At 39.7% G+C, this 27,609-nt stretch overlaps 2 protein-coding genes across 7 annotated transcripts; one reads left to right on the top strand and one right to left on the bottom strand.

Moving 5' to 3' along the window:
• The first annotated feature begins 209 nt into the window (after window positions 1-209).
• On the top strand, window positions 210-16,728 carry FBXL21 (Putative F-box/LRR-repeat protein 21). 6 transcript variants are annotated; one of them, XM_068959500.1, is made up of 8 exons: window positions 241-388; window positions 4,109-4,204; window positions 5,689-5,828; window positions 6,099-6,295; window positions 9,884-10,338; window positions 12,004-12,126; window positions 12,797-12,968; window positions 14,349-16,728. In XM_068959500.1, exons 5-8 carry the CDS (start codon window positions 9,967-9,969, stop codon window positions 14,990-14,992), a joined length of 1,311 nt encoding a protein of 436 aa, XP_068815601.1. In that variant the 5' UTR covers window positions 241-388; window positions 4,109-4,204; window positions 5,689-5,828; window positions 6,099-6,295; window positions 9,884-9,966; the 3' UTR covers window positions 14,993-16,728. The 6 variants fall into 6 exon arrangements, with proteins under 6 accessions (XP_068815602.1, XP_068815603.1, XP_068815604.1 ...); XM_068959498.1 differs by lacking the exon at window positions 6,099-6,295 and adding an exon at window positions 817-870 and having other exon boundaries at window positions 249-388; XM_068959501.1 differs by lacking the exon at window positions 6,099-6,295 and having other exon boundaries at window positions 210-388.
• Window positions 16,729-19,132: 2,404 nt separating this feature from the next.
• LOC104141064 (myeloid protein 1-like) lies at window positions 19,133-25,454 on the bottom strand. Its single transcript, XM_009670171.2, has 7 exons — window positions 25,305-25,454; window positions 24,047-24,176; window positions 22,837-22,988; window positions 22,112-22,282; window positions 20,639-20,753; window positions 20,000-20,151; window positions 19,133-19,464 (listed from the first exon to the last, which is right to left on the bottom strand). The coding sequence occupies exons 1-7, from the start codon at window positions 25,348-25,350 to the stop codon at window positions 19,274-19,276; spliced, it is 957 nt and encodes a 318-aa protein (XP_009668466.1). The 5' UTR covers window positions 25,351-25,454; the 3' UTR covers window positions 19,133-19,273.
• Window positions 25,455-27,609: the final 2,155 nt, after the last annotated feature.

The raw sequence follows: 27,609 nt of genomic DNA on the forward strand, positions 1-27,609 counted from the left end.
AGGGGCAGGGCTCCTGCAGGCGCGGCGAGCAGGGGGGACGCCGGTGCGCTTCGTTTCCCTCCCCGCGCCGGGGCCGGGAGGCCGCAGCCGCCCCGCCGCCTTCCCCCCGCCCATTTTAGCCACGGGGCGCCGGCTCGCCTCGGCGCGAAATGGCGCCCGGCGTCACGTGCCGCGCGGGGAGGGCGGCGGCGGCGCTTTCCCGCCGCGTCGGGCGGGGCGAGCCCATGGCGCCTGCGCCGTAGCGGAGGGGGCGGCGGCGGCGCTGCTCGGCCGGCGCGCGGCTTGGCCAGGGCGCTGGGGAGGCTTCGGGGCGCGTCGCGGCGGCTCCCGCCCTGCGCTGCGGCTCGCTTCGACCCTGTTAGCGCCAGAGAGCCTCGCGGAGGCGGCGGTGAGCGGCGGCGGGGCGGGCATCAGCGGGTGCGGAGCCGGGGGAGAGGCCGCGGCGGCGGCCCGGGAGAGGGGAGGCCGGACGGGCGCTGCGGCACCGCGCACGTCTGTCCCGTGCTCGCTGTTTACCAACAGCCGCGCCCCGCCCCGCGGTGGCGGCGGCTCCCGCCCGCCGCAGCCTGAGGCGCGGCCCGCCCGGCGCTGAGGGGCGCGGGGCGGCCCCGCCTCTCCCTTCCCTCGCTGGGAAGTTTCGGTAAATATCTACTGAAGGGCAGCGGCCTCCGCCGGGATGCCTTCGCTCAGGGGCAGAGCCGCCTCACATCCCGCTCCATCTTGAAGGTTTAGGTATAATAAGCTTAAAGCCGTTGTGCGCATCAGCGGGCGCTGCCGTAAGAAGGGTTTAACGTGCTTTTATGTACGCTGATCCAGTGGCCTGGTTCAAAATTACCTGAACGTCTCCGCGTAGGCACGCCTTGGAAAAACGTAAGCGAGCGTGATGTGTGTTGGAAGAGTTGCGCTGGGTATTGCTCGGGTTGGTGCCCTTTTTCCCCTGTCAGATGACGCTGAGCTGAGGGCGAAGTCGAGGAACCCTTTGAAGCTGTGGGTTGCGGCAAGTTTTAGTCAGAGCGTTATGTTCAAAGATAGGGGGTTTTTTTTTGAGTCTGAAGCTAGTGCTTGAATTGCATATTGAAGTCAGGATGAACACACTGTGAAAGCAGTAGAAAACATGTTTGTTGCTACTGTGGAAGGAATGGGTAAGCCCTAAAAAGAAGTTTTGCAAAGAACTGTGAAGCTTCAGAGGTGTCGTGTAGTAGAACAAGACAGGGGTTTTGCCTGTAAAATAGTTGTTGGGGGAAAAAGCTATTCAAATACGGAGTTTTCCTTTTACAGAAATAGTACGTTAATAGAACTTGAATAGCTAAATTTCACCATCTAAATAATACTAAAAAGGCAATAAATTTGTATTTTTTCAGTTAAAACTAATATTAAGTGAAATCAAGTGTAATTAAGTAAAAATGCTGAGGTGAATGCTGTTATTTTTAACAGTCTTTGAGTTGCGTTGTCATAAATGAGCACTGAAAAGTGATGAATCCCTTAAGAGGTGGAGGCTTAGGTTTTGAGAAAGATAAAGGTGGATTTATTTAAAAAAAAATATCCAGCTCAGAAGTAGACCTTGATAGGAAGACGACTTTGAAAATGTCACTGAAACGTGATTTCTTAAAGACATTTTGATTACTACAACGGGTATTTCAGCTGTTAAAAACAGATCCACAAACTTACTAGTTTTCAAGTGTGAGAAAGGTAAAGTGTAATTATTATGATGCTGACTAAATTCACAGGAGACTTCTAAGCTTAATTATTGGAAGAAATTTTTCATTTCTCTAGAATTTCATTTCTATTGTGGATTTTTTTAACTGTTTGTATTATAAACCTTCTTTTTTATGGCACTTTATTTTCTCGATTCCTGTTGAGCCCTGGTGTTGAGAACTGCAAGTAAAATCTAGAAATCTGAAGAAGCAGGGTTGGTTTTTTTTTTTTTTTTTGCTGTGTTTGGCCTGAATTTGCATGGTCCGTTGGGCTGTAGCAGTTACGCAGAACCTCTTGTTTGCAGGTGACGTTTTAGCATGGGAAGTAGTGAACAGCTGCTAGTTATAGTTGAGTCACTTGTTGGCACCTGCTCAGAACCCCCTGCAGCGACCCGCATATCATGAGAGAAGTTATAACGTCTTCATTTTAACTGGTGTGTGTAGGATTCTGTTGCCATGATGAGCTGAAGAAGTAGTTGTTTAACTTAAATTTTTCTGAATCCCTATTAATTTTGTGGGCGTGTTCTAGTAGGGTAACATGCAGCTGTGCAATATACTTGATCAGAAAGTCAAAAAGTTAGTAGAGGAAAGCAGGTATATACACTGGTGCGGTAATATTTGATAATGTGCACGAGTGAGGATGTGAATAGATTTGCTAAACCTCCTCAGTTTTTCAAAATATATCTGCGACTTTGGTGCTGCTGTTTATCTTTGATGGCAGCTTGGGTAGCTCTACCTTGGACACGCACTTCGCTGTTTGTTTTTAATGTAACTTATTTCTTTAACGTAAGCTTATATTTGACTGCATCTCTGATAGTTATTTTTTATTATTAAACTTTCTGCTTAGATTAGCTCTCACTGTTTAAATTGCTTATGATGGCCGATGTGGCTTTGAATGCTTGAAGACAGGTTGATTAGACTGTACGTGTTATTTTTCTTAGTTAACAAGAGCTTTCAGTAACCTTATTTTTTCAATGCAGTACATAGAGTTTGACTACTTTTATCTCTGGCAGAAAAATATAAACTATTAGTACATCTAACCTAGTTACACTTAATTCTGCACTGAGGGATTCTCAGACAAGTCTGTGAAAGAGAAGTTCGTTGCAGCAGAAGTTATAGTCTCTCGTTAATAGAAGTATTCAGCCGTTATAGGTAACCAGTTCAGATCTTTATGAAATTCAGAAGGCTGCTGAACAGCATAGTTCTATTAAGTCAATAAAGACTACTTGACACATTTCTTACTATAACGGATATTATTGTCTTTTTCTTAATTTTCAAATGTTGTTTTAATTTCAGAAACTATTTTGTTTGCGGCTAAGCTAAGCGGCGTTAGGAAGGATACTGAAATCCTGAGCTTAGAACAGATAGCTGCATAGGATTTTTTTCCTCTCCGTGATAGGCATATAAAGTTATTTATGATGATTTCAGGGTGTTTGGTGTATTTTTATAGAAGTAACCTTAGTGATATGATGAGGGATGAGTCTTTGAATGATTATTTGAAATGGAAGACACTGAAACACAAACTTTGGTCATGCAGTATTAAAATAAAATAGCGTGAAGGGAAACAGAGGACTTCTTAGGTTGAACGATCCTGATATGGTAGTTTGTGATACACCTGTCAGATCGGACAGAGTGCCATCTGCTTTCCTGGGAACTCTTAAATCGGAAGGAGGCTGCGGGCTGGATGACTGGTTACTTGATTGACTGCAGCGAGTGCCTTGCTTCTTGTCCTGTGACTGTGTAGCCAGGGCTGTCCTGGGTGGGTGACTTATGGCTGCTGGTACCTTGGGCAGTAAGGTACTGGGCCGTGTGGTGGAAGAGAGAGTGTCTGTGTTTTGATCGTATGCCATATAGTTCCCTCGGCACTAGATAATATTGCCAGTGAAGGGAAAAAGGCAGGAAAGTGCTTTGCTTTTTCCAGTGTACTCGATGTGTTCCATGAATTTTAGATTACAATAGTAGTTGTAGGCAGTATTTACTGAACTTCACTGTTAATGACAATGGCAAATGTTGAGTAATTCATACTGTTTACATTGTATTCTTGGCCAGTACAATGTAAATGCAACTGCAACACTCCTTTAATTTTACACTTAAGCTTTCCTTGCAGTTCTGTGCGTAGCATAGTATTTGCAATATAAGGTAAGCTACGTTGCGTTAAGATGATACAAACTCATTCGCTAAAGCAAGGAGCTGTATCAGTCAGTGAGGAAGATGAAGATAATAAAGGAATAACAGGTTACTTACCACCATTTTTTATTTTTTTTTATTACCAGTTTTGAAATGGGGAGGAAAGGTAGTTGACCTCTTGATTGCTGCCGACATTTTTTTTTTTTTTGGTAATTTTTGCATGGCATGGAATATTAGGATTGTTTGTTTTAAACTAATAAAGATTTTGTGGCGTTTTATCTGGACAGGAGGGGAAAACAGACAGATGCTTGTGAATGCCCCATGGCGGCAGCTACCTCTGTTCATTCATTTATTCCCCACTGTAACTTGGAAGCATTCTTTAGGTAAGAAAGCTGCTTCAAAGTATGCTGTGTATGTGGTTTATTAACTATTACACTTCCTACGCTTCTGTGTTGAATATTTAAATTACATCTCAGCGTTTTGTTCTTTCAGTTACATCTCTTACTCCTATGTTGTTTGTTCACACATCATTATAAACCTACCGTCTTTCAGTTGTAGAAACTGACAGCACTTTTACAGGTAAACTTAGATATGTACGTGCACTGCCGCGCAGCGTTAGCAAAGGGATAGTCAGCTCATTTCACTGAAGAGTGTGTAATACTTGTAGAATGTACAAGTCATACAAGACTACAATAACTTTAAAACTGTTCTGGGTGTCATCTGCACACACATTTACTAATGTATGTCAGCTTTGTAATCCTAGACAAGTGTGACTGTGCAGCTCGTAGATTTTGTGATGTACGTGAGCTTAGCAGCCTCAATAATTGCACAGATTTCGGTTCTTGGTGTTTGTTTATTTTTTGAGATGAGGGCTGCTTTTCTTGTTCTCTGCTGCACTAGTTTTAAACTTTATGATTACAAACATGATATCAACTGGCCTATTTTTCAAAAGAAGATGTTATGAGCTAGGAGACTCTCAAGCCCCTATGTCTCCTGTCTTATTAAAAAATAGTAATTTTTTTAAAAAACATTCAGCATTAGGATGTTCTTAAAGGTGTTATTACTGATTAACTACAATATTTTGAAAACACCCTGAAGTTGTAATTTGGTTTAGTTTTAAATCTGCTTTTTCATTTCAAACCTGTTGTGGGTTACTCAGAGGCATGTTGCAGTTCCTGTTAGCTTTCTGTTTAAACTGCATCAGTAGAAGGGGTAACTGAATGTGGAGGTTTTGGGCATACTTTCCCAAGTGAATAGTAGAAGATGTTCTTTGGTACTAAAATACAGAGTAGCTCCTTTCATACTGGTGTATGGGAGCATATTCATGCATAATCAATATTTTTCCAATTGTGAGAGAGTTTAGCCAACTTAGTTTAAAATTATTGTCAAGGATTGTAATGATGCAGTAGCATGCCTTTTTTGGTAAAACCGAGTAACATTTAAAACCAAGAGTCCTTAAATTTAAAATATTAGATGTCATACCTTTAAATATTTTGATCAATGTAGCTTTCATAACGTGCTGGTGTTTAGTAGGCTGAAAAAATTAACTCTTCCTATGTGGGTACATAACTTCTTAAAATAATACGCAAGCTGTGGCTATGCTGAATAAGAATATTGAGGTGACTAAAACTGTGGGAAATGCCAAAACTAGAGTTGTGGGAACGCTTGCATCTTTCTATTAGTTTTGAGACAACAGCATTTGGTAAAACTAACTAGCTTGTCACGTGCTGTCGTTCTACTTACATGTCTGACTTGCAGCGTGGAGAGTTTTAGTCGTCTTTGTCTCATTTCCAAAACTGAACTTAGTCCCTCCTACGGGTCTCCCAGAATTTGCAGAACAGCTTTTCTTTGGTCGATGACTTCACAGGTCAGTTCATCTTCTGGGACCCCTCTCTGCCTTCTGGTTAAGGAATCCATGCACACATACAGGATGACTCATCAGTGGGATGGATGTTCAGACACAGAAAGGTGCTGGTAACTTGACAGGAACTTCCACATTCTTTGGAGGTATGTGTGCGTGTATGCCTCTCATTCAGTACTACCTTGATTATATCATATGGAACTAAAATTCGGTTACCGTCACTTGTGTTTTAAAATACATAGATACATACATAATCCAACATATTCCTCCTAATTTAAAATTTAAGCATTCACTTTTACACGGTAAATATTAGGGCTTCATGTTTGGTACAAACTTTCTGGGATACATAACCAACGGAATCTTTTTTCTGACGTTTTCCCTCGGTGAGTCATATAACCTAATTTTGCTCGTTTCAGAATTCTGCAATATAGAATATTAAATAGACAGAACATTCCGAAGTTGTCTGTTCTAACAGGATATAGCAGCAAGGACAAGATATGGCCGCTTTAATCAACAACAGCCTAGGTACTATATACACCGTGTATATCTTGTCACGTCTCCTGATGCTTCTGAAATGGATATGCTACATCTTGTCTACAGCCTGGTCTGCAGGGTAGGCTTTTTGTACCCTTTCTCTCAAGTAGCTCTCGGAAGTCAGAACTTCTTTGTAGGCGCCAAAGGAGCACCTGTGAAGCTCAAATAAGTTTTGAATGGCAAAGCGAAAATTTCCCTTTTCTCCCCAGTTACGTGCATTTTACTGAAATGTTGCAGATTTGCATGAGAATAGCAAAAGCACAGAGATGCTTCTCAAAGACAACAAGATGTGTTTTATTTCATTTTTTTCATTCTGGACTTTAGTTTTTAGGAAACAGCAAAACTTTTAATGCAACCTAAAGAGAAGAGATAAAAATCAGCAGGTATTTGAACTAAACTAAGTTTAGCAAGGCTATGAGCAATGCGAAGAGAGAGTTGTATGGGTGGCTGTACTAATTAACCATATAATGTAGTGGAATGCCTGTTCACTGTGCTAAAGGCTTGAGTAAAGTTGAAAAGTGATAAAATGTGGTCATGTAGATAACAACTTGATAAAATGGTCTAACAGCAAAGTGTTTTTTTCATACTGAGCGTGCATCTTCATTACAGTAGTTACTATTGTACTAGTATAATACTAGTAGTTAGTAATTGATTACAAATACTGCTTTCCTTTGGAATGGAATGTGTTGGAATATGCATACCACTATTAATTCTCTTTGGCTTAATCACTTTTGCCATGTGTTATGTAAAGCACATATGTCTATTCAGGGAAGAAAAAGTTCAGGTATTAAAAATAATCTGAAGAGTGTTACTGGTTTATCCTTCTGAGTGTATTATGTATCTCTATCATAAATGGAACTTTTAAGAGACTAAGGTGAAGATTTCTGAAGACTACTGGAATAAATTCCTTGGTGGCTGAACCCTTTTTCAAGAGAGCAAACAGTAGTGAAGCTGGTCAGACAGGTCACTCCAAAGCAATTAGCTAGGTAGTTTTTTTCCGCTCATATGTACGTACTTTCTTTTCTTTTAAAGAAAAATCTTTATGAAAAGCTTTAAAATAATAAAATGAATGAAAGGAAATGCTTTCCTCCTTTTAAAAGAAAGCATAGATGCACATGCTTGCTTTTCTTTTCAGAAAAATGCATTGTTACTACTTGCGTATCTGACACCTCCTCAGCCGTTACATTTAGGATGTATCAGTCCAGCCCTACATTTCAAACTGGAGGACAGAACTGTAGTGGAACAAAACACATGGCAGGAGCATGAGTTTGAGTTAATTTGTGAATGTTTGGAACTTAACCTGATCTGTAGTTCATCTACTTATTGCTATGTTTGTTTCTGTTGTGCAGATATGGAAATAGCTCAGAAAAACTAAGTAAGCTGGAGTAAGAACTAGGACCAGTATGACTTTTTAAATTAAAATTTCTTTCTAGCTAATTGAATGATTAAAGATTGAAAAGAATAATGTCAAAGAGAACTTGAGAAGTCTAGAAAAGGCATGCTCTAAGGGCTGTCTTGGAAGATTTTGTGTTCAGTAAAAACAGACAACATGTTCTGTTGATTGTTGAAAAATGCCTGATTGCTTTGAGAAGTAGCTTCGGACTGGTTGGATGGAGATAAGGTGTAGCTCAACACTTTAATTAGAAGGACTTTTGAGAAGGGGCCTCATCCTGCTGTAAAATGAAACAGTTGCTTGAAAGTTAAGGCAGTTATTGAGGATTTCCCTAGAATAGACTGCTGTGCTTCAGCCTACGGAAGCAGAGCTTTTCCATATGTTGTAACGTTATCTCTTTTTAACTCTGTCTCCTGTGGCAAACATTGTTCAGTGGAGTAGTTTCCTACAGTTGTATGTACAGCGTGGTACAGCATTTCAGACTCTCATAAATTTTTCCTTCTATTTCAAACAACGTAGTGGGGATACGGGGTTTTCCAGAATATATATCTGGCTTTCAGTGATACCTTCGTGTGCTCTTGGTTTTCTGCCTAACACAAGGAGATGTTTTCTTCTTTATGTCCAGTTTTAGGCAGAATGCAGGTAAAGCCAAATGGCATCGAAGTAAAGTTCTGTTCAGGTCACTGTAGTCACATTTAAAATTTAACCTGCTTACAGGCAGAGTTATCGTGCTTGTTTCTGGCAGTAAATCTTTGTTATTTACTGCCTAATAACATGTCTTTCACGATCTTGGTGCCTGCGCTAGATGATGTAAAAACTGATGCGAGATGCCTGTGTTTATGCTACTGATTATACTTGGTAAAGTTAAATTCATATCTAGTTTCTCAGCTAAAGTTGGGCTTACGAATTTTATTTCTCTCAGCAATGTGTATGCATGTTGATTGCCGTATTGTAAAACTCAAGGGTGGAAGTTACTTTTATGAGTTTACCTCATTGTGAGTTCTTTCTTTTCCTCCTGAAAATGTCCTGCGTGCCATTTCAAGCAGTTGCTGCAGGTCCTTCCTGTTTATTTTTCCAGCAAACCAAGGCTCCTTAGAACTTGATAATCTGCTTCTGTCACTGTCCTTTTCTCAAAGCAGAAATCTCCACTCTCAGGCCTGCTTTTTGCATCTATTTCTTTCTCCCGGTTTATGTATCTTTTGGTATTGGGAGATGAGTTGCTTTTACTAAATTTTGTAAGAAAGATGCTCAGAATTGAGTCATAACATTCCAGAAGAAATTGGAGTTACATTAACTGTTTTTCTGTACACAGTTGCAGAGATCCTTGAAGCTGTAGCTCTGTCTGTGACAGAGGTTTCATGTGTTACCTTTCTCTCTCCGATGTGTCTTCCTTTTATTTTCAGGGGAGATGGAAAACGTTTTGCCCATTTTAGGCTTAAAGTGTTCTCAAATTTTGAATGAACTGGTACAGGTCTCTTCTTAAAATAACAACCACCGCCTTTGGATACGTAGGCTGTCCTGGAAATCCTGTAAATAGTTAAATACATGTAAAAAACCTACAGTAAATATAACTCCATGAATTCAGTAAACTCTAACAAAAAAAGCAAACCAAACCCTTAAACTGCTTCTGATGCACTGAAGGTTGGGATCTTTTGTTGCTGAAAAATGCTTCATGTGAATCTCGCTTATTTTGCCCTTTTTTTGATAAGTGGGCTCTGAAGTTTTTTGCTGTTAATTGTACAAGCGCTTTTTCTGTGCTCGTCATGTTTAAAAAGGGAAAAAAAAAATGGGAGGAAGAGACTTTTGGACTCTTCTGGACGTGCCTGTTCAAGGTTCATCCTTATTTGAAAAGGGAGGTTTGTATGAGTTGGGTTCCACAGTGATTAACAAAAATTCCTTTAGAAATCACCAGTAGATTCAGTAGTTTGTCTGCTGAGTTTAAAATTAAACATACATAATTTGTTATTGCTGAACTAAATTACTGTTGAATAGTTTTTCTCCACAAAGTATGTGACGTATACGGTGAAGCGCTAACAGATGAAACTATGCTTGGAAAACTGACAAATCCCAGTTGCCTAGGTTCAGGTTGAGTTGTACAAAATAAAAGGTATAGAGAAACAAGGTTCTTTCTGTTGTCTGTGCACGGGATATCGACATAGGGACTTGCGTTTTGCATAGTAACATTTTAAATTTTGCTAACTTGTTAACTCTTGCTGTTTCTCCCTTGATCCCCCAATATTCTGTGTGTTGTTTTTTTTTTTTTTTTTTTTGTAGAGACCTTCTGTACTTGAAACTGACAGGCAACTGCATGGTTTGAATACACTGGATCGCTCCAGTACCTGAGGCTGATTACATTCATGATGAAGAGAGCTAGGCAGAAGGTTCTGGTAGAAAATGAAGCTGCTCAAGCATCACAGCAAAACAAGAAACAGAGGACTTGTTTCCGTGGATCACCATTTGGTGACTCCAACTTGCATGCCTCGGATTGGGGAAGCCTTCCGCACCATGTTATTCTCCGTATTTTTCAGTTTCTACCTTTAGTAGATCGAGCTAAGGCATCTTCTGTTTGTCGAAGGTGGAATGAAATTTTTCATGTCCCAGATCTCTGGAGGAAGTTTGAATTTGAACTTAACCAGCCAGCTACTTCTTACTTAAAGTCTACTCATCCTGATCTCATTCAGCAGATTATCAAGAGGCATGCTGATCATCTGCAGTACGTCAGCTTCAAGGTAAAGGCTTGAACGTATTTTCAAAAATGCAGCTGCTACGACTTATTTCCATGCGTGCACGTTGTTTCCTTCCAACTTCTACAATTTAATTCATACAAAGTAAAGAAAGAATTAACATTTGAAGACTACGTGACGTGTTTTCAGAATATATACTGTGGAGTTTATATATTGTGTATCCAACGTTAATGGCAGTTGAAGTAGTTGACAGATTAATCTGCTAAAATATTTCTTATGCATCAAAGAATTAAGGAAATAAATTTATTAAGTCATATGTCTATTATTTAATTGCAAAGTAGGAGTATACAGCGAAGAATATCCTGAAATTTCAGAAGCCTGTTGTGTAACAGTTTGTGTAAAGAAGGAAGAGATTGTATTTATATTCAGTCACTTGACATGTAAGGACATTGTGAAGTAACAGTAAATATTTTTTAAATGAAGGCTATGTTTGTAGGCAAAGGATTACATTAATTCAAACTTGCTTCATTTGAACACCTGATACATTTCACTAACAGTTTATCTAACGAGACTACAGTTGGAATTGCAGTTGTTCTGTTAAGTTGTTGCAATCACTCCTCCTTAGAGGAGTTCATTATTCCAAGCTAGGTTGTCAGCACTGTCACTGAAACTCTTTGCATTTGGAGATCTTGTGATTTGGTTGCATAGTAGTACAAGGTGAATCACTTATTAAGAAGGTGAGATGGAATACTGATTTGTCCAAAGTTAGTCATCAGGCTTACAGATGAATTGGGAATCTTGAGCTCGTTATTGAAGATGCTAAGCTATTGTATTGTCCCTGAAGTAACGTGAATTAGCTTGCTCGATTGTATCTAGCCTTTACCTAGCCTTTAGTAAGTCCTTTTTTTCCCCCTGCTCTAAATGTCTAGAGTTACCATGCATGCACGTGCACCCACCCATAATATGTCATTATGCCAGTACTAGTTAAACCTGCTATTTAGAAAGAAACATGGGTGCGTGAATCTCTCCTATGAGGAGAGGCTTCTACAGGGCCTGTTCATCCTGTAGAAGAGAAGACTGAGGGGGGGGATCTCATCAATGTGTACAAGTATCTGAAGGGAGGGTGTCAAGGGAATGGGGCCAGACTCTTCTCCGTGCTGCCCAGTGATAGGATGAGAGGCAACAGGCAGAAACTGAACCAGAGAAAGTTCCATCTGAACCTGAGGAAAAAACTCTTTCCTGTGAGGGTGACAGAGCACTGGCGCAGGTTGCTCGGAGAGGTAGTGGAGTCTCCTTCACTGGAGATATTCAAAACCCATCTGGATGCAATCCTGGGAAATATGCTCTGGGGGACCCTGCTTGAGCAGGGAGGTTGGACTAGATGATCTCTAGAGGTCCCTTCCAACCTCAGCCGTTCTGTGATTCTGTGAGATTCTTCAAAGAGAAGGTCTAGGTTTGAGCTGCCCATGTCAGAAGTACCTAGTAGTCATACTCTGGAATACTTTCTGATAATGTACTAGTTTAAAAAAGTACTTCTCCTTAACTTTTCTTGTCATGAGATTTCTAATTAATGTTGCTTTTTGTCCCGGTGGAAAGGGAAATCTGGTGTAGTACAGGCTGTGGACTTGCAGTCCTTGGTATCCATGACACTGCTAAGTTTTCTAAATAGTAATACGGAATAAGTTCATGATTCTTAAATTGCTTTTATAGGTTGATAGTAGTACTGAGTCAGCAGAAGCAGCCTGTGACATTCTTTCTCAGTTGGTGAACTGTTCTATCAAGACACTGGGTTTGATTTCTACAGCTAAACCAAGCTTCATGAATGTCTCTAAGGTAATGTCCTACAAACTATATTTTTAAAAAGTAGATTTAGAAATGACTTTTAGCAAAAAATTTATTTACTCTTAAGACCACTTTAACCTTTATTACTGTTATCTAGCTCTTTCATAAACTTCTGCTCATGTAGGCAAGTATTTGATGTTGATTTTAAAGACTCATAAGAACTGTTATTCAGTTGATACTGTTTTTTTTAATGAAGCCATCTATATTTACTGGTCTGTCTTCTTAAATTTGTGGCATCTATTAATATGGGGAAATAGTTAAATTTAGGTTCTGTTCACTAAATTTACTAGTGCTGATAACTTTTCATAGCCTAGAGATGTGAAACTGCTTAGAAGACTTGAACCTTCTAACTTCCAGATGAGAAGATACAGTGATCACAGATTCTAATGTACTGATGAAATAATTGGGATTTTTTTCCCCTTGGCTCTGTAGTTCACAGCAGAGTTGTTTTCTGGAAAATAAAAGAAATGTCATTGCCTTTTTTCCTACAGTTGGATCCCAGATGCCACAGTTTTGTCCTTGTGTACACATACCAATTTTATTAAAGAGGGAAGCAAGTATGGATGAGTTAATTCTGAATGTAGAGTTTGTTTATTATAATAGTATTGTCAAGTGTAACAGCATAAGATTTTTTTTTTTCTCCTGCATTTTTTTCAAACAGGCTCATTTTACTTCAGCACTGACGGTAGTTTTTGTAAACTCCAAGTCATTATCATCAATCAAGATAGATGACACACCAGTTGATGATCCTTCCTTGAAGGTTCTTGTTGCTAACAATAGTGATACTCTAAAACTACTAAAAATGAGCAGTTGTCCTCATGTATCACCTGCAGGTGAGTAGTGAATATATAAGAAATGTAGTAGTAAAGGAGTAGAAAAAAATAGTCAGGATTTAGGTTTGAAATGAGTTATCCATATAACTTTCCAGGCTCTTCTGAGTCTTTTAGCCTAGGCCTTTTATTGACCTAATCTTGACTGTTTGTAAAGTTGGAAGGGGAAGAAGAAAAATGCCTGTGAATGAGCTGGAGTAATCAAGGTGCAGGTGCTTCTCACTTGACTGCATCTTCCAGAGGTCCTGGTGATTCTTCGTACATTCTTCTCAGCTGTTCCTCCATCTCTGATAATAGGTTTTGAGGAGAAAAGGCCTCCAAAATTAGTGCATGCCATTTACATAGGTACCAAGGCCTTAATAGTCACTGCAAGTTTTGCCTAAAAGTAACAGTGTGAGCTGCTTAATGTGTGCATCTTTTGTAAACTTAATCCACTGGTATTTTTTGGGGAATACAAACATGAAATCAGTGGCCCGTAAACAGCTGCTGCTTGGTGGGATAAAGGAGGTGAAAATATTTGTCTTTAACTGGGAACATCTTACAAAAGAGTTAAATTTATTCAGCCAAACTGTCAATACTTTAAAGTTGTATTACAGAAATGTAGGAATGTACAAACTTTAAAATTCAGTAGAATAAGACCAAAGGGCTTTTTCGTTTCTGTAGTGCCCTCCTGTGTTCAGATATGGTAGTATAAACTTTTGTTTTAGCCCTAGTTGGTCAAGGGCTCGCTCCCTTCAAGGGTACTTGGAAGTGCAGACTTGCCTGACAGTTCAGAGGGCCTTTGGGTCCCTTCTGACTTAAATTTCTCCTGGAACTTTGGAGCTAGGGAAAGGGAACCCCAGTCTAATCTCTTTTCTGAACTTTTATCCAGAGTCCGCAAAAGGTGATGATGACAGCTGTGTATTTTGCGTTCGGGCAGTTTAAGAGCAGTTCTGTTATGTATGTCTTAGTTCAGAGATTTCAGTTTAGCACAGCTGTTAAGCTCTTCTGCTGGTGGTCATTTAAGTAGAATGCTTAGATGATTGCCGAAGGAAGAAACGTTGGGGAAAGGACGTAGAAAATACCAGTTGGAACTTACCTGGTCTCAGTTGCTTCCTCAAAGCTGAGGAAACTCTGCATAGGGAAGGGCAAAGATTGCCACAAAGACAGCACAGATCCAAGATTAACGTGACTAGACCTGCTTCTCCACCTGCTGATGAGTGTTTGTGGCCAAAACACATAAAAGGATGTGGATATTTAGAACTCTGTTCTTCTTCACGTTCTTGGATATCGGCATGAATACAAAAGTCAGTCAACTTAGCACTTGCTCGAGTTTTACAATAAATAATTCTGTTTGGCTTTATTCACTTCCTATTTAGCAAAGTAATTGTTTGTATTTTTCAGGAATTCTTTGCGTCGCTGACCAGTGTCATGGACTTAAGGAGCTGGCTTTGAACTACTACATTTTAAGTGATGAACTGCTGCTGGCTCTTTCGAGTGAAAAACATGTTGATCTTGAACACCTGCGGATAGATGTTGTGAGTGAAAATCCTGGACAAGTTGAATTTCATACTATTAAAAAGCAAAGCTGGGATGCTTTTGTTAAACACTCCCCCAAAGTCAACATTGTGATGTATTTTTTCTTATATGAAGAAGAATTCGATGCTTTCTTCAGAGAGGAAACCCCTGTTACACACCTTTACTTTGGTCGTGCAGTAAGCAAAGCAATGTTAGGTCGTATTGGCCTGAATTGCCCAAGGTTGATTGAGCTGGTTGTGTGTGCTAATGGACTTCAGCCTTTGGATGACGAACTTATTCGGATTGCTGAGCGCTGCAAAAACTTAACAGCAATGGGTCTTGGTGAATGTGAAGTAACTTGTAGGGGTTTTATTGAATTTGTAAAGATGTGTGGAGGCAGGCTCACCCAGCTTTCTATAATGGAGGAGGTATTGATTCCAGATAACGATTATAACTTAGATCAACTTCATTCTGAAGTCTCCAAGCACCTTGGAAGAATGTGGTTTCCTGATATGATGCCAACATGGTGAACTGTCTACATCTGTGGATAAACTTGTAGAATCAGGGTGTTGCTCTCTATGCAAATAAGGAACTTGAAAATGAAATATGAAAACTATTTCCAGACTTCAGTTTCTCTTCCTTGAGAACCTCTAATGAGGCAACAGCAAATCATTCAAGAATGTTAATGTTACAGTGAAATAGAAATTAAGTGTACTTAACAGTAGACACTCTTTTTGAAGTATGTCCATGGTTTATAGGCACTCTTTAACTTCAGTTAAATTAGGCCTCTCTGATTTAGCTTCAGTTTAATTGTTCCATTCGAGTTAAACTTTTCTGTGTGTTTTTGCTTAGTCTTTCTGATGTAGTCAGCCCTTGAGCAAATCTTGCTTTAGGGGGAGCTGGATAAAACTTGGGAGTTTGGGATAACTGTATTGTTTGCCATGATATTTTATGCTGCAGGCTTTCAAAGTATTCTTGCTAAAGTATAAAGAGTAACCTGGACTAGTGTAAGTATTTTGATTTAGCTTAAACCCACTTCATGTCAGTACATCAAAGTGGTGTGGTAAATAATAAGTTTATGCCCGCCAAAAACTCTTCTGTTTTTAAATTGCACTTTAAGTCATTTTATAAGATTAGCTGAATTTTAGAGACAGTGTTATAGAGTATGTGGTTTTTCTATCTTATGCACTTAAGTGGTTGGGAAAGAGACCTTGTTAAAATTAATTTTAAAGTTTGAATCTAGGTGGATTACTTAGCTCAATGGCAAAGCACCCTAGAAACTGCCAGAATGGAAGGAATAGCTTTTGCATTTGAGAGAGTTGAGAGAGTCTGTTATGAAAACTTATGTCCGATTACTGTTCCATGCTTCTAGTATTAGGAGATTAAAAGGATTTCATAATAATGGCCAGTTCGAAGGAAGGATCGAAAGGAAAACAGTCGCCTTCAGTCGCTTCCTACCTGGAATCAAGGGTTTAGAGCGCTTTCGAAGCTTTTTTGCCATTTAGAGGCCTCAGTGATCTGTAGTAACTTTGCCTGAGTTTGCCACAGTTCTCACAGAACTGTGCTGTAAGCCCAGATTCATAGAGCGTGTGTTGCTGGTTCCTGAAACTTGTGGTTCAGGAAGGATTATACGACTGTTTAGTACTTGTTGCTCTTAGTTGTTTTTTTGAGGTGGAAGATTGTATTCCTTGCTTGTGGGCAATGGAAAGGGAGGGGGAGTTGATGCAAACTAGAGTATGTATGTTTGTGATGACACTTTGCACACTGTAAACTAAAATGCATTGTATACAAATATTACTGTAATTTTACTGCTGTAGTTGATCTGTCTTCCCGTTTGTAATGAGATGTGTACATTTGATGAATAGTGATATGTCACATTAACTATAATGTCAGATAGGTTTTTTGTACAGTTAAATGTCTTTTCTACAAAAACAGCTGCTGTGTCTGCCATTATCGTGGACAGAATGGTTCTATGACTTGTTCACAACTATAAGCTAAAGGAATTTACCAAGATGATAATGCACGCCTGAATCAGTAAAGCGTTTTTGCCTGTTGCAAAACTATGGGGGAAGGGGATTGGGAGGCCAAAAAAAGGCGGCTGACTAGTTACTAGCACTTACTAGCCAAGCACTTGCTTCCATAATCAAGGGGGTTATAATTTACTTTTGAACACAAAACTGAATTATTTCCAGACAGTATTTGGTTTAAGATGCTCATGCTTTACTTTACTTGTAAACTTAATAAAGTGATCCATTGTCTACATTGATATTAGATAGCTGTCTGTTCCGCTGTGCATCACCCCTTTAGGCAGGGCTCTGTCCTATATTAGAAACCATGTACTTGACAGACCTGGGGGAGGACAGTAGGACTGGTTGACTCTTGGATTGTAGGGGTTTAATCATTGTCCTTCCACATTCATGTTGCAAACTCTAGGGTGTTTTGATGTGCTGAAGTTGAGAAAGAACTTGGACAAATCTTGTAGATGACGATGATAAGTTCTGGAGCCTCATGTCTCTCTAGCCTACCTGATACCATTAATGAAGCGCTAGAGGCTGCATGCAGAAATGTAGTACAGGAGACAACTTTAAATGCTTGCTTGAATATTGTCCTTTTCTCTGTCCCTCTCTTACTAAAGCAACTCTTCTGTGAAGCCACAAATGATAGCTTGCTCCAGTTCAAAGGTTTTGGCAGCACAGGCCTGCGTTTACTAATGTTGCCAATTTTGATTTAAAGATTTTTGTGTTTTAGCTCTGCTAACTGACCTCAGCAAGTAAGGTCATTTGATACTTCAGATTTATAACCAAACCCCAACAAAACTTGATTCCTTGGTCTCATTGTGAAATGCTAACCCTTCACTGGTAGCATGAGAAAAAAGCATCATGCTTTATTATGGAACCCTTAAATGGCACTTGTGGGCTGGATTTAGCCCAGCTGGAAATTCATACAGCTCTTGGGCTATTTTTAAATTTCATGGCGTGCCTCAGCACGTCTGTGTACTGAGTCCATATGAGTGGAGAACAGTATACCTAGCTCACCAAGTTACTCTGTTTCCAAGAAACCATTATGCTCTGCAGTAGTGTATATGATGGTAGGTTAGTCAACAAATTCTTGTCTTGTGGGTCGTGTGCCCTAGGAAGTGGCATAATGCTCTATTTTTCTTTATACTCCTGAAACTGCAGAGAAAAGCAAAAGCTTTGAGATCTCTGGGTAAGAATTAGTACTGAGGCATTACCCTTAACCTTTTCAGTGCAAGAATGAAGTAAGAGGGGGAGCAGCAGAGGGGAGAAAAGTGAATGCTGTGTTAAACTTCAAGCAAACGCAGTGAGCACCGAAAAGGTGATAAAACATGATGGCAATAAATACTGTATTGCTACCATGGTCATACAGAGATAGAAATATCCTGCTTCAGGTAGTTCTGGGATGATTTGCATTGATATTTTAACTGTTGCCCTGGTATGTACAAGCAGATCATCACTATGAAGCTGAGAGTAGTAGCCTTCAAAATAGTATAAGACTTCAGTGAATGACTGCCATGTGGTGTATAGGCTTATCCTAAAGCATGCTACCAACTCTTGTGGCTACCAATAGAGTAAGACTGAGAGACCTGCCAAATTAATGTCAGATGCAGTTTCTGCTGCCTGTTACAGTCAAAATTCTCATGCAGTTTACTGTTGCTAAAAGTTGTTTCTGTTCTAATTGAAAGGTAACTTCTAGCAGTAAATTGATGTTGCGTATGGTAGTTTTAGTGATTTTAGTAGATTTGTTTTTAATATCATGTGTCGGTGTTATGGCATGCACATTATGCTTTAGGAATCAGTGTCAGAACGCTGGCCTGTATAAAGTAGCGTGAGTCCTGCTTTTCCTTCCTACGTAGGTGTTCCTGAATAACTGCAATGGAGGTGTTGGTGTTAGTTTGGCAAGAAACCTGTTGATAGCTGCCTGCTCCCTTCACTTTCCTATTATTTCTTGAGCAGCCTGTGCTCCAGAGCTCCGCCATATCCTAGCTAATACATTTTGTCTATTTGTTGGGCTTCTCCTGAGAAGGCTTTCCAAACTCTCATGCCTTCAGTGTGTAACACTAGGATGCAGTGTGGTGTCAAAGGAACTAAAATAATCTGAGGGAAGTACCGAATGGACACCTGATAGGCCAAAGAATTTGTAGAGTCACTCTAAAAAATACAAGTTATAGTGGGAAATTAACAGTAATGCAGCTCTGCTGCCACAAGGGCTAAGCTAATCTCTGGACTTGTTGACTTTTCTGATTCCCTATGAGGGCTTAAATAGTTGTTGCTGATTTCCTGGTTAGGTTATCCTGTAAATGCAAATTCCAACAAAAACTCAAAGCTTTTCTTTTCCTTTTCTGGAGTCACTTTTGCCATCCTATAAAGTCATCAGTTGCGGTGGCATGACATCTTCAGTTAGCATCTCTTGTCTTTTTGGAGTATTTCAGTAAATTTCACTCTTGCTTCCTTCAGTGCTTTTTAGAACTAAGGTAACTTTCTTGTTTTCAGAAATGACCAAGATGTAATGAAAAGTTTGTAAATAAGCCTAAAATACAGCGTTAACAACAGCTATTGATACTATAAAAAGGGACCTAATTGGTACCTGGAACATATATCACTGTTAGGGCCTTGCAATATTATGTAAATCCCAAAGTACTGAATCAGTAGTAAACTGTTGTATTTTTTTTATTTATTCCGGATGAAACATTCCGTTTCCCTTCATTCATTAAGGTAGACTGTCTACGTGAGAAAAAAACCCAACTTCTGGATGCTGAGATGAATTTATTTTGAATTTACTACACTCCTGTTTTATCTTCCTTTTCCTTTCCCCCTTTCGAGATTGCTTGTAGGATCTGAGCGATCGCAGTTCTCGACATGAATATGAGATACGATACCAGGAAACACTCTTTGCATTGGCAGCATTCTCCCAAGGACTTGCCCCTTAGCAATGCTACCGCTGTATCGAATGGGATGGATGCAGAGCAGTTTTACGCAGAAACCTGGTAAAAACAAGAGGAGAAAAAAATCAAATGTCAGATAAAGGTTGGGGGGTGGGGAGGGAATAGCAGTAGTGGAAATATTAAAAATAGCCAAACACTGTGTTCATCAAAAATAAAGATGGTGGTGAGAGTTGCTGAATTGATGGAGGAGGAAAAATAGGAAGGAAGTGGAGTGAGGATGAGGATTCTTGGCTTAGGAAAAAGAAGAGCTTGAAGACTTTCTACAGAACCAAGCAAAACTCCTCTAAAACAGCCTATCCTTTTAAGACTATTTTTGTTTTTTTACCTGCAGTTTGGGTCCCAACCTCAGTACTTGTAGAGATAAGAGTAAACAATAGGTCCTCAAATTGAGAGGTTGCCTAGTTATGTTTAAGAGTGGGTGCCCTACATTTGATTTCTAACAGAGAAGCAAAAAGTTTTCAATGCAAATGGATAGAAGGCTGTGGCTCAAAGCAGAAGCACTTTGCTTCACTGCTTAGTTAGGAGCAAGGGAACACATCCGATGTGAAGTTAAGGTAGCTGTTTTTCTATCTACCTGATCCCATGATTTGGACTCCATCATCAATGGCATTTCCATTATGAAAGAATTTAATGGGTCCGGAGAGCTGGCCAGAAAAGGGAGCGTACACTGTTGCTCCATCAGCGCAGATGACATCCACACCCACGTGCTTTCCTTTACCATTGCGCCTGAAAAAAATGTTAGTAATAAGACGGTGTTGACGTAGCACTGATTGAAGAATCTGTAAGTCATGTTTTTTATTGCAGTGTAGATTATGTAATGCCATGTAGGGTTTATGATCTGTATCGTTAGGTTTGCAGTTCTGTAAGTTGAAAAACAATGTTTCTTACAAGCCTTTAAATAGAACTGTAGAGCAGCAGAAACGTTGATTGGAAGGTGTCTCTGGAGGTCACCTAGTCCAGCCTTCCACTTCAGTCAACTCTGTTTCCAACACTAGGTCAGATCAGCCATGGCTTTGTCTAGCTGAGCCATAAAAAAAGCTCCAAGACAGAGATTTCGTGGCTTTTATGGGCAGCCTGTTCTGGTGCTGCATTACCTTTGTAGTGAAAATGTTTCCTAGTTTTCAACCTCAGCCTTCAAAGTTGTATTTCAAAATGGGCTTAACCACAAAACTATTTCAATGGAGTAGCAACAAACTCACGCTAATTACAGTACCTTGGAGCGCCGTAGTATCCACAGCCGTATTTATCACAGCCTCTTATCTCATTTACAGGATTCCCAGAACATACTGCTGCCCACTTTTGATCTTGTTGTGGAAATGGTGGAATATCTTGGAAATACAGAAATGCAAGAAATCAAAATTAACTTCTGGGTTCTATTTGAGTGATGCATATTTGTGAATACTGTGTTTTCATTTTAGTTAAGTAGGAACATACTGGAATTACATAGCGCACGTAGTTGATGTCTCCTCCACAAATTTGCCACCCGTTTGGAAGTATAAGTAGAATGTACATCCAAGACTGGATTTAATTGCTTCATGGTGTAGAGCTATCTGATCTAAGGAACACCGTTTCAAGAGAGGAAATTCAAAGAAATTGTCATGTTTCCTAAAATGTAATCTCCTTAGGAAAAGACTCAGCTCTGCTTTTTTTTTTTATTTATTTTTTTATTTAGCCCAACCTAATAGCACTTCAGTCCTCAAATCCTATTCTACGTTACTACCAGAATCTTTATATTTGTAAAGGATCATCCTAAAAGCTGAAGATAGCATTGCTGTTGATCAAGGACTTGATATTACTTAGTGCTGAAACTGGAATATACGTTCAGGATCTGCAGAAGGTTGTGGGTCTTACCTTTCCATCAGATCGTGACCTATTCAGAGCAGAACTTTGCTCAAAAGCAGATTAATACTTCATCTGTAAATTGAGAGTAGTTTGCATGAGAGGAAGCTTCCAAGTGTATTTGTGTTGACTTTGAAGCCAGAGAATGTGGAGAGCTGGGGAGTCTGCTCCTTGCAAAAGTTGTATTGCTATGTAAATGAGTGATATTAAACTAGAGAAGGTCAGAACTTCCTCCTCTAAAATGTTCATTTCTCTAAACTGTGACCTGAATTAATATAGTGAATACTTATTGCTGATCTTCAGGTCACTGTGAACAGCAGTGTTTGGAATCAGGTATATTTCAGAAATTGAATCATCCTGTAATGTCTTCATACTGTATATCCGTGTATTAAATGAAGGATGTATTCCTGTATCTGCTATTTCCTGTAGCCATACTGAAGGAAAGGTAACACTAGTCCTGTTTTGAAAATTTACCCCTGGGGTCTATGCGTTCAGTGAAGACAGCAATTCCTAATTCATAAGTTAGCTAGCTGCGGTGTTGAAAACAGTGCTAGTAGTTAAAAGAATACAAACAGAAGAGGTGTCTGGCTTAGTTTATTGCTGAGACTTGATACTGCTGCGTCACGGGGAAAGGAGATGACTGCAATTCATAAGCTGATATATGTGGCTCCTGTCTTTAATACTGTTTGCAGTCCTATTATGCCGTAAGTATAAAGTACATTTTTTTTTCTCTTGGGCATTGATGTTAGAGCCTAAAACAGAAGAGAATCTTGCTGTTGAATATTGATGTTCTTATTTGCAATTAAATAGACTTTTATGCATTGTACAACTTATTCTGTTTTCTTACCAGGTTTAAGTAGATCAGTAGGATCAGAGCGGTCACAGTTCTCAACGTGAATGTGAGAGATAATGCCAGGAAATACTCTCTGCATTGGCAGCATTCTTCCGAGTTCTTGCCCTCTCTGGATGGTGCCATGGTATCTGATGGGGTGAATACAGACGAGTTTTACGCAGTAACCTGTAAGAGATGGGAGAGGAAGTGAAGTCAGGAAACATCAGCTACATTTGTTCTTGTGGGGTGCAAGAGATCTTCCACGTTGGCCTCTTACTGGAGATTGCAATGATGAAGCAGAAATACTGTGAAGATACCAAGAATTCTGAAACTAAAATTCCCTGGGTTGCTTATAGAAAAAGGGAAAAGAGAAAAAGAGGGAGTTGGAAAATGGGACAGTAAGCATCCTCTCAGCAAAATTGAGGGCGTATTACTGATACTTTTATTTTTACGGTTTCCTTTTTTGATTTTTGGGGGTTACTGTTTTTCTTTGCTACCTGTTTTCAGCTCTTTTCTTCCCTCCCCTCCAAGAAAAGCAAAGGAAAAGGACTGTGTTTCCTGGTGGTGATGACTTGTAATGTTTGTGAGCAGGATTATAGTTGTATTTAAATATAGCAGCTAGAGAGGCAGGAGAGTAAATGATAGTTTGCTCGACCTGAAGAGCTACAGAAATATCTTACTCGAGTAACTGAAGTGACTACTTGTGGGCACTTAAAAACACATCTGCTGTTATTACTTGCCTGATCCCGTGATTTGGACTCCATCATCAATGGCATTTCCATTATGAAAGAATTTAATGGGTCCGGAGAGCTGGCCAGAAAAGGGAGCGTACACTGTTGCTCCATCAGCGCAGATGACATCCACACCCACGTGCTTTCCTTTACCACCGTGTCTGAAAACAAAAATAGGTGATTAGTGAAGTCTCTGTCAGGCCTAACATTACATATAGATGAGTTAGTGTAGTGCAAGATCTGAAGCTTGTATAGTAATTTAAACTTTTACATCTGCAGGGAAACTGGAAAAAATAGTGGCTTCAATCCGTCTTTTAATTATTGAAATTTGTTTGTATTAATCTGACCTAATTTAAAGGAGGATGAGATTTTTTTTTTTAACCTTTCCCATATTCATGGAATGTTTCAAGGTATTACATAAAAGTACCTCTGCTCTACAGACAAATATATCTGTGCCAGTGTAAAATAGAATTTTATGTTTGGATTTTTTTTTTCATTTAGAAATTCGTAAGTTGCATAATGAAGGTGGGCACTTTTTAAGGGGCTTGAAGGGAGGAGAAGACAGGGAATGCAAGGGAGGCAGAAGTCATTCTACATATACAAGTATTTTTTCAGGGAAATATAACCTGCTCTGTTATGAGGTGCCTACTTAAAGACAATGATGCTGGCAAATCTTTAGCTTGTGTGAATGAATCCACTTAGCTTCGGGTAAGCTCTGTGAGTGTATGTTAAGAATCTAGTCTATGAGCAGTAAGAATAAATGACACCAGTTCTTGGAATACTTTCCATTTCTTGACTACTTAGTGCTTTTCTGATTCTGATCTAAAGCAGTAGCGTGTGACATCAAAAATCTGGCTGCTAATTCATGTAGTAGTCTGGCTTCTTCACCTGTGCATCAGCCAGCAGAAGTGACGTTAATGCATTTCAGTGAGATTTCTGAGTAAGGTCTCCAAAATGCCTAAGGACAGGTCCTACAGACAGCAGTATTCTGTCATTCTTAGCAGAGTAGGTAAAATAATAATTATTAGAAAGATATCACCAGTGTTTTTGTGTATTGGTCTTAGATCCTGGTGAAAGAAGACAAAATAGCAGCAAGCCTTTGGTTTTTAAAGGGTGGTTGAACTCTACAAAGTTTCTCTACAAAGAAACTTTACAAAGGTTTGATTTAGAAAATTAGCAACAAACTTTTCTCCAGAATCCCAGTGCCCCACTGTTTTACCTGTGAGCGCCATAGCCACCACAGCCGTATTTATCACAGCCTCGGATTTTGTTGGTAGGATTCCCACGGCATATCTGTGCCCAGTGTCTGTGCTGTTGGGGGGGGTGTGCATCCCACTGCTTGGCAAAAACTTTATGTGCAAAAGAGGAAAATAGGGAAAATTGAACCACATTCTTAGTCCTGTACAATAGAAGCTGTTAAGCTGCAAAGTACAGAGTGTGTATAAAGACAAATGTCATGACCCCTCCATTGCATGTCACCTCTACTGCTCTGTCTCCCTGCCATGGAATACAGCTTTCTCTTTAATTGCATGTTTAGATGGCTGTGGGATTTTTATCCTTATATCCCTGAATTCCATGACTGGAATCTAGTACCCCTTATTCCTCCAACATGGATCATTCATTGGAACACACTTTGCATCGAGCCCTGTGTCAAGCTGTCCCACTTAATATTTTTTTTTCAACATAGATGAAATCACATTAGGTAGAGCTGCTCTCTAAGCAACAAGAATGGGTGTGTTCAGAGTTTTCCAATGCTAGGCATATGGGGAAAAGATACAGATACAGCAACCTCTTATTTTGGACATGCGTGGGAAATAAGATGACCAGTTGGCAAAATGATAAACAGCAATAAAGTAGTAGTTAGATTTATATAAACAAGTGAAAGTATTTCTTTGAACTCCACCGAAGATCTCCTTTATTTGTATTTGTTAATGCTGTCAGTCTGAATCTAATATTTAGGAGACGTGGCTTTACTGTAGTAATATTCTTACCCACGCAACACAGTACTGTTTTCCTAACCATTTGTACTGGGGCCGATTTCTGTTCTTTGTAAAGAATGGTTCATGGGTTCTTAGAACTGCATGAATTAATATATATATAAGAACACTGTAGAACCTGTTACATAGATCTGATCTCTCTTCTGAAAGCCTTTAGTTTTAGGGTACATTCTCTAGAAACAAAGCAAAGCTCTAAATGTATATTTTAATCTTAGTTTGTGAAATAAGTCAAACTACTTTCCCTTGCTATGCTTTTCATGAAATCTCTCCAAATGCTTCAATTTGATATGGCACTAACTCCAAAGGCACGCTCGTCTTTATGTTTTTTAATAGTCATAATAGTGCACGTTACAATAATTCTTCATAAAACTAGATTGAAAAACATAGCTTTAGCACTACATATATTGGAGTGAATTTCACTGATTTGCTAGTGTGCCTGGAAAAAGTCAAGACAAATACAAAATAGTAATATCAACTCACCAGTGGACACCAAGCTGACCAAAGCGATCAGGCTGAGAGCTGACATTCTGTAGCCGTCCCACCAGTGTTCCTTGATCAAATCAAAGACATCGTGTGGTAGCTCTCTTTGGTATTTATGTGCTTTAGAAAGTGCAAGTCTGTTGTTTTGGCCAATCAGTCTTAAGCAAAGTATTACAACTCTTGAGTAGACAATATTGCCATATTAGGCTGTAAAGACGTCAACAAACTTAACTGTTGTTAGAGCTGGTTGGGAAAGATGAAATGGTTGGTCTCTTAACACACAATAACAGGTGGAAACGGAGCAATGCCACGTTTCAGGAAGCTCCAGTTGAACTGTTTCTCAACTTTTCTTCCTCCCCCTGAAGTAAGGGCATGCTTAGGCCAAAAATGGTAGGGACGAAGAATATGGTCCAGAGACTTCAGTTGGAGGGAATCGTTGGGCGAAACTCCACATATTGTCTTGTCACTCACATGCATAACCAGTTTGTCCTGCATCGCTCATTCCAGTACCTCCTCCTCAGGCGTAGACGCTCATTAGCTTTCTAACAGAATGACAGCGAACACAAGAAGATGTGGTGTTTGGTTTACTATGAATATGGACTTAGTTTAAGAAAATCGGATGCTTTCGCAAGGAAGTACTTTTCTTTTTCCTTCTCCTGTTCAGCTGAAATTATCTAGTCTGAACTTAAATTCACCAATTCTTTTGACTGAAACCCTAGTTTTTGAGGACAAAATGTTTATCAAAACTTATCTTGCAGTTCTGAAGTAGGCAGTTGGAAACTGAAGTTGCATTGCATAGCTGTGGCATGGAGCTGAACTTCTAATGTTATATGACTGGCCACCTTCAGTGTTCTCAAAAGTTGAAAGAACAGTCTCCTCTCTAATCCAGTGTCCCAATCGACTGAATGATTGTAGATTTTAAGCATTGATATAAAGTAGAAAAATTCAGCTAGGAAGAACGGATAGAGCTAAACCTCAGGATGCATCGCAGCCTGGTGATTGGAATGTTCTCCTGAAATGTGGGAGACCCTTGCTAACATCCACTCTCCCACTGGTTTTCAACCTCCTCTTAGGGTTTATAATGTTTCCTTTAGTGTCTGCATTATTTATAATAATGGTAGTAATATTCTTATTTAGTAATCTGTTATTAAGTAGGCGGTTTCATCTTTCTTTCAATTATTCCTTCTAGTTTTTCTGAGGCAATTTAGAAAAGTATTAATTTTCTTTCTGGGCAAGTCTTAGTTAAGGAAAAAGTGAAATGAGTCATGGAACTTTCACATAAGCTGTTCTATATTCCCAGTTTCAGCAACCTCTGGAAGTCCTGCAGGTTTTTTTTTTTTCAAAGGAGAAACAGATGTCTCTCTGCAGCACTTCTAGTTTGCAAAGAATGTCTCTGCAATCTGTTTTCTTGAAAACTCCACAGAACAGGCAGCAGGAGACAAGTTCTTTGCTCAGGGTTCCAAGCTTTTTTGCAGCCAATATTTAACCCCAAACCAATCTTTTAGTCCTCCCTGGGGTTGTCAGTGGCCTTAGTGATTTTATCCCTGCTTGGTTTTCTCCCATCCTGCCAGAAGGAACTGCTGTTTTTCACTCATACCCACCAAATATTCATTTAAAATGTTAGGTTCCCTCTGTCTGGTTTTGATGGGACTTTCTATTCTAATCTGCTTAGTGTAATGGAGTCCAGATATACAAATAACACAAGGTGCTGGCAAGAGCTCTCAGTGGGTATTCAGGATCTGGGGACACTGCTTACCCCTGAACTTAAAGATGGGTGGCTTATGTGGCGGAGCCACCCTTAACGGAAACAGTCGTAGCTGCCGCAAGTTGAGGGGCTGCTGGAGGTGCTGCGAAGAGTGTACGTACTGTTATTTCCAGCTTTCCAGGCTTACTAGCTTAAATTTCTGAAGACGTTTAAACTGCACAGATGCCGATGTGCATCCAGAGTGAAATGATTTGAGACTTAAAAGCCTGCTCCAGACCACTATTTCTCCATGACCCACGTCCCTCACCTCTTACTAGAGCTTAGCACAATTTGAGTGAAACTCTCTGAATCTGTTGGATCTTAGTCTGTGCGTATTGATTGAATTTCCAAGGAGCATTGTGAGCTTCCAGAATTCTTTAAAGTTTCTGCTATGACTGCCTTTCAGTGCAAAAAAAATATTATGTGCAGTGGTAAACTTCCACAGCTCTTGTGCTGTCTGTCACCTATTTTCAGTCCTCCCTCATCTCTTTGTGGGTGAAAGCTCCAAACCCTGCTTCAGAAGGTGGTGCAATGCCCGTTGGGAACTCAGCGGCAGCAACA

Source organism: Struthio camelus, chromosome 13 (assembly GCF_040807025.1).
Source record: "Struthio camelus isolate bStrCam1 chromosome 13, bStrCam1.hap1, whole genome shotgun sequence".
Lineage (NCBI taxonomy): Eukaryota > Metazoa > Chordata > Aves > Struthioniformes > Struthionidae > Struthio > Struthio camelus.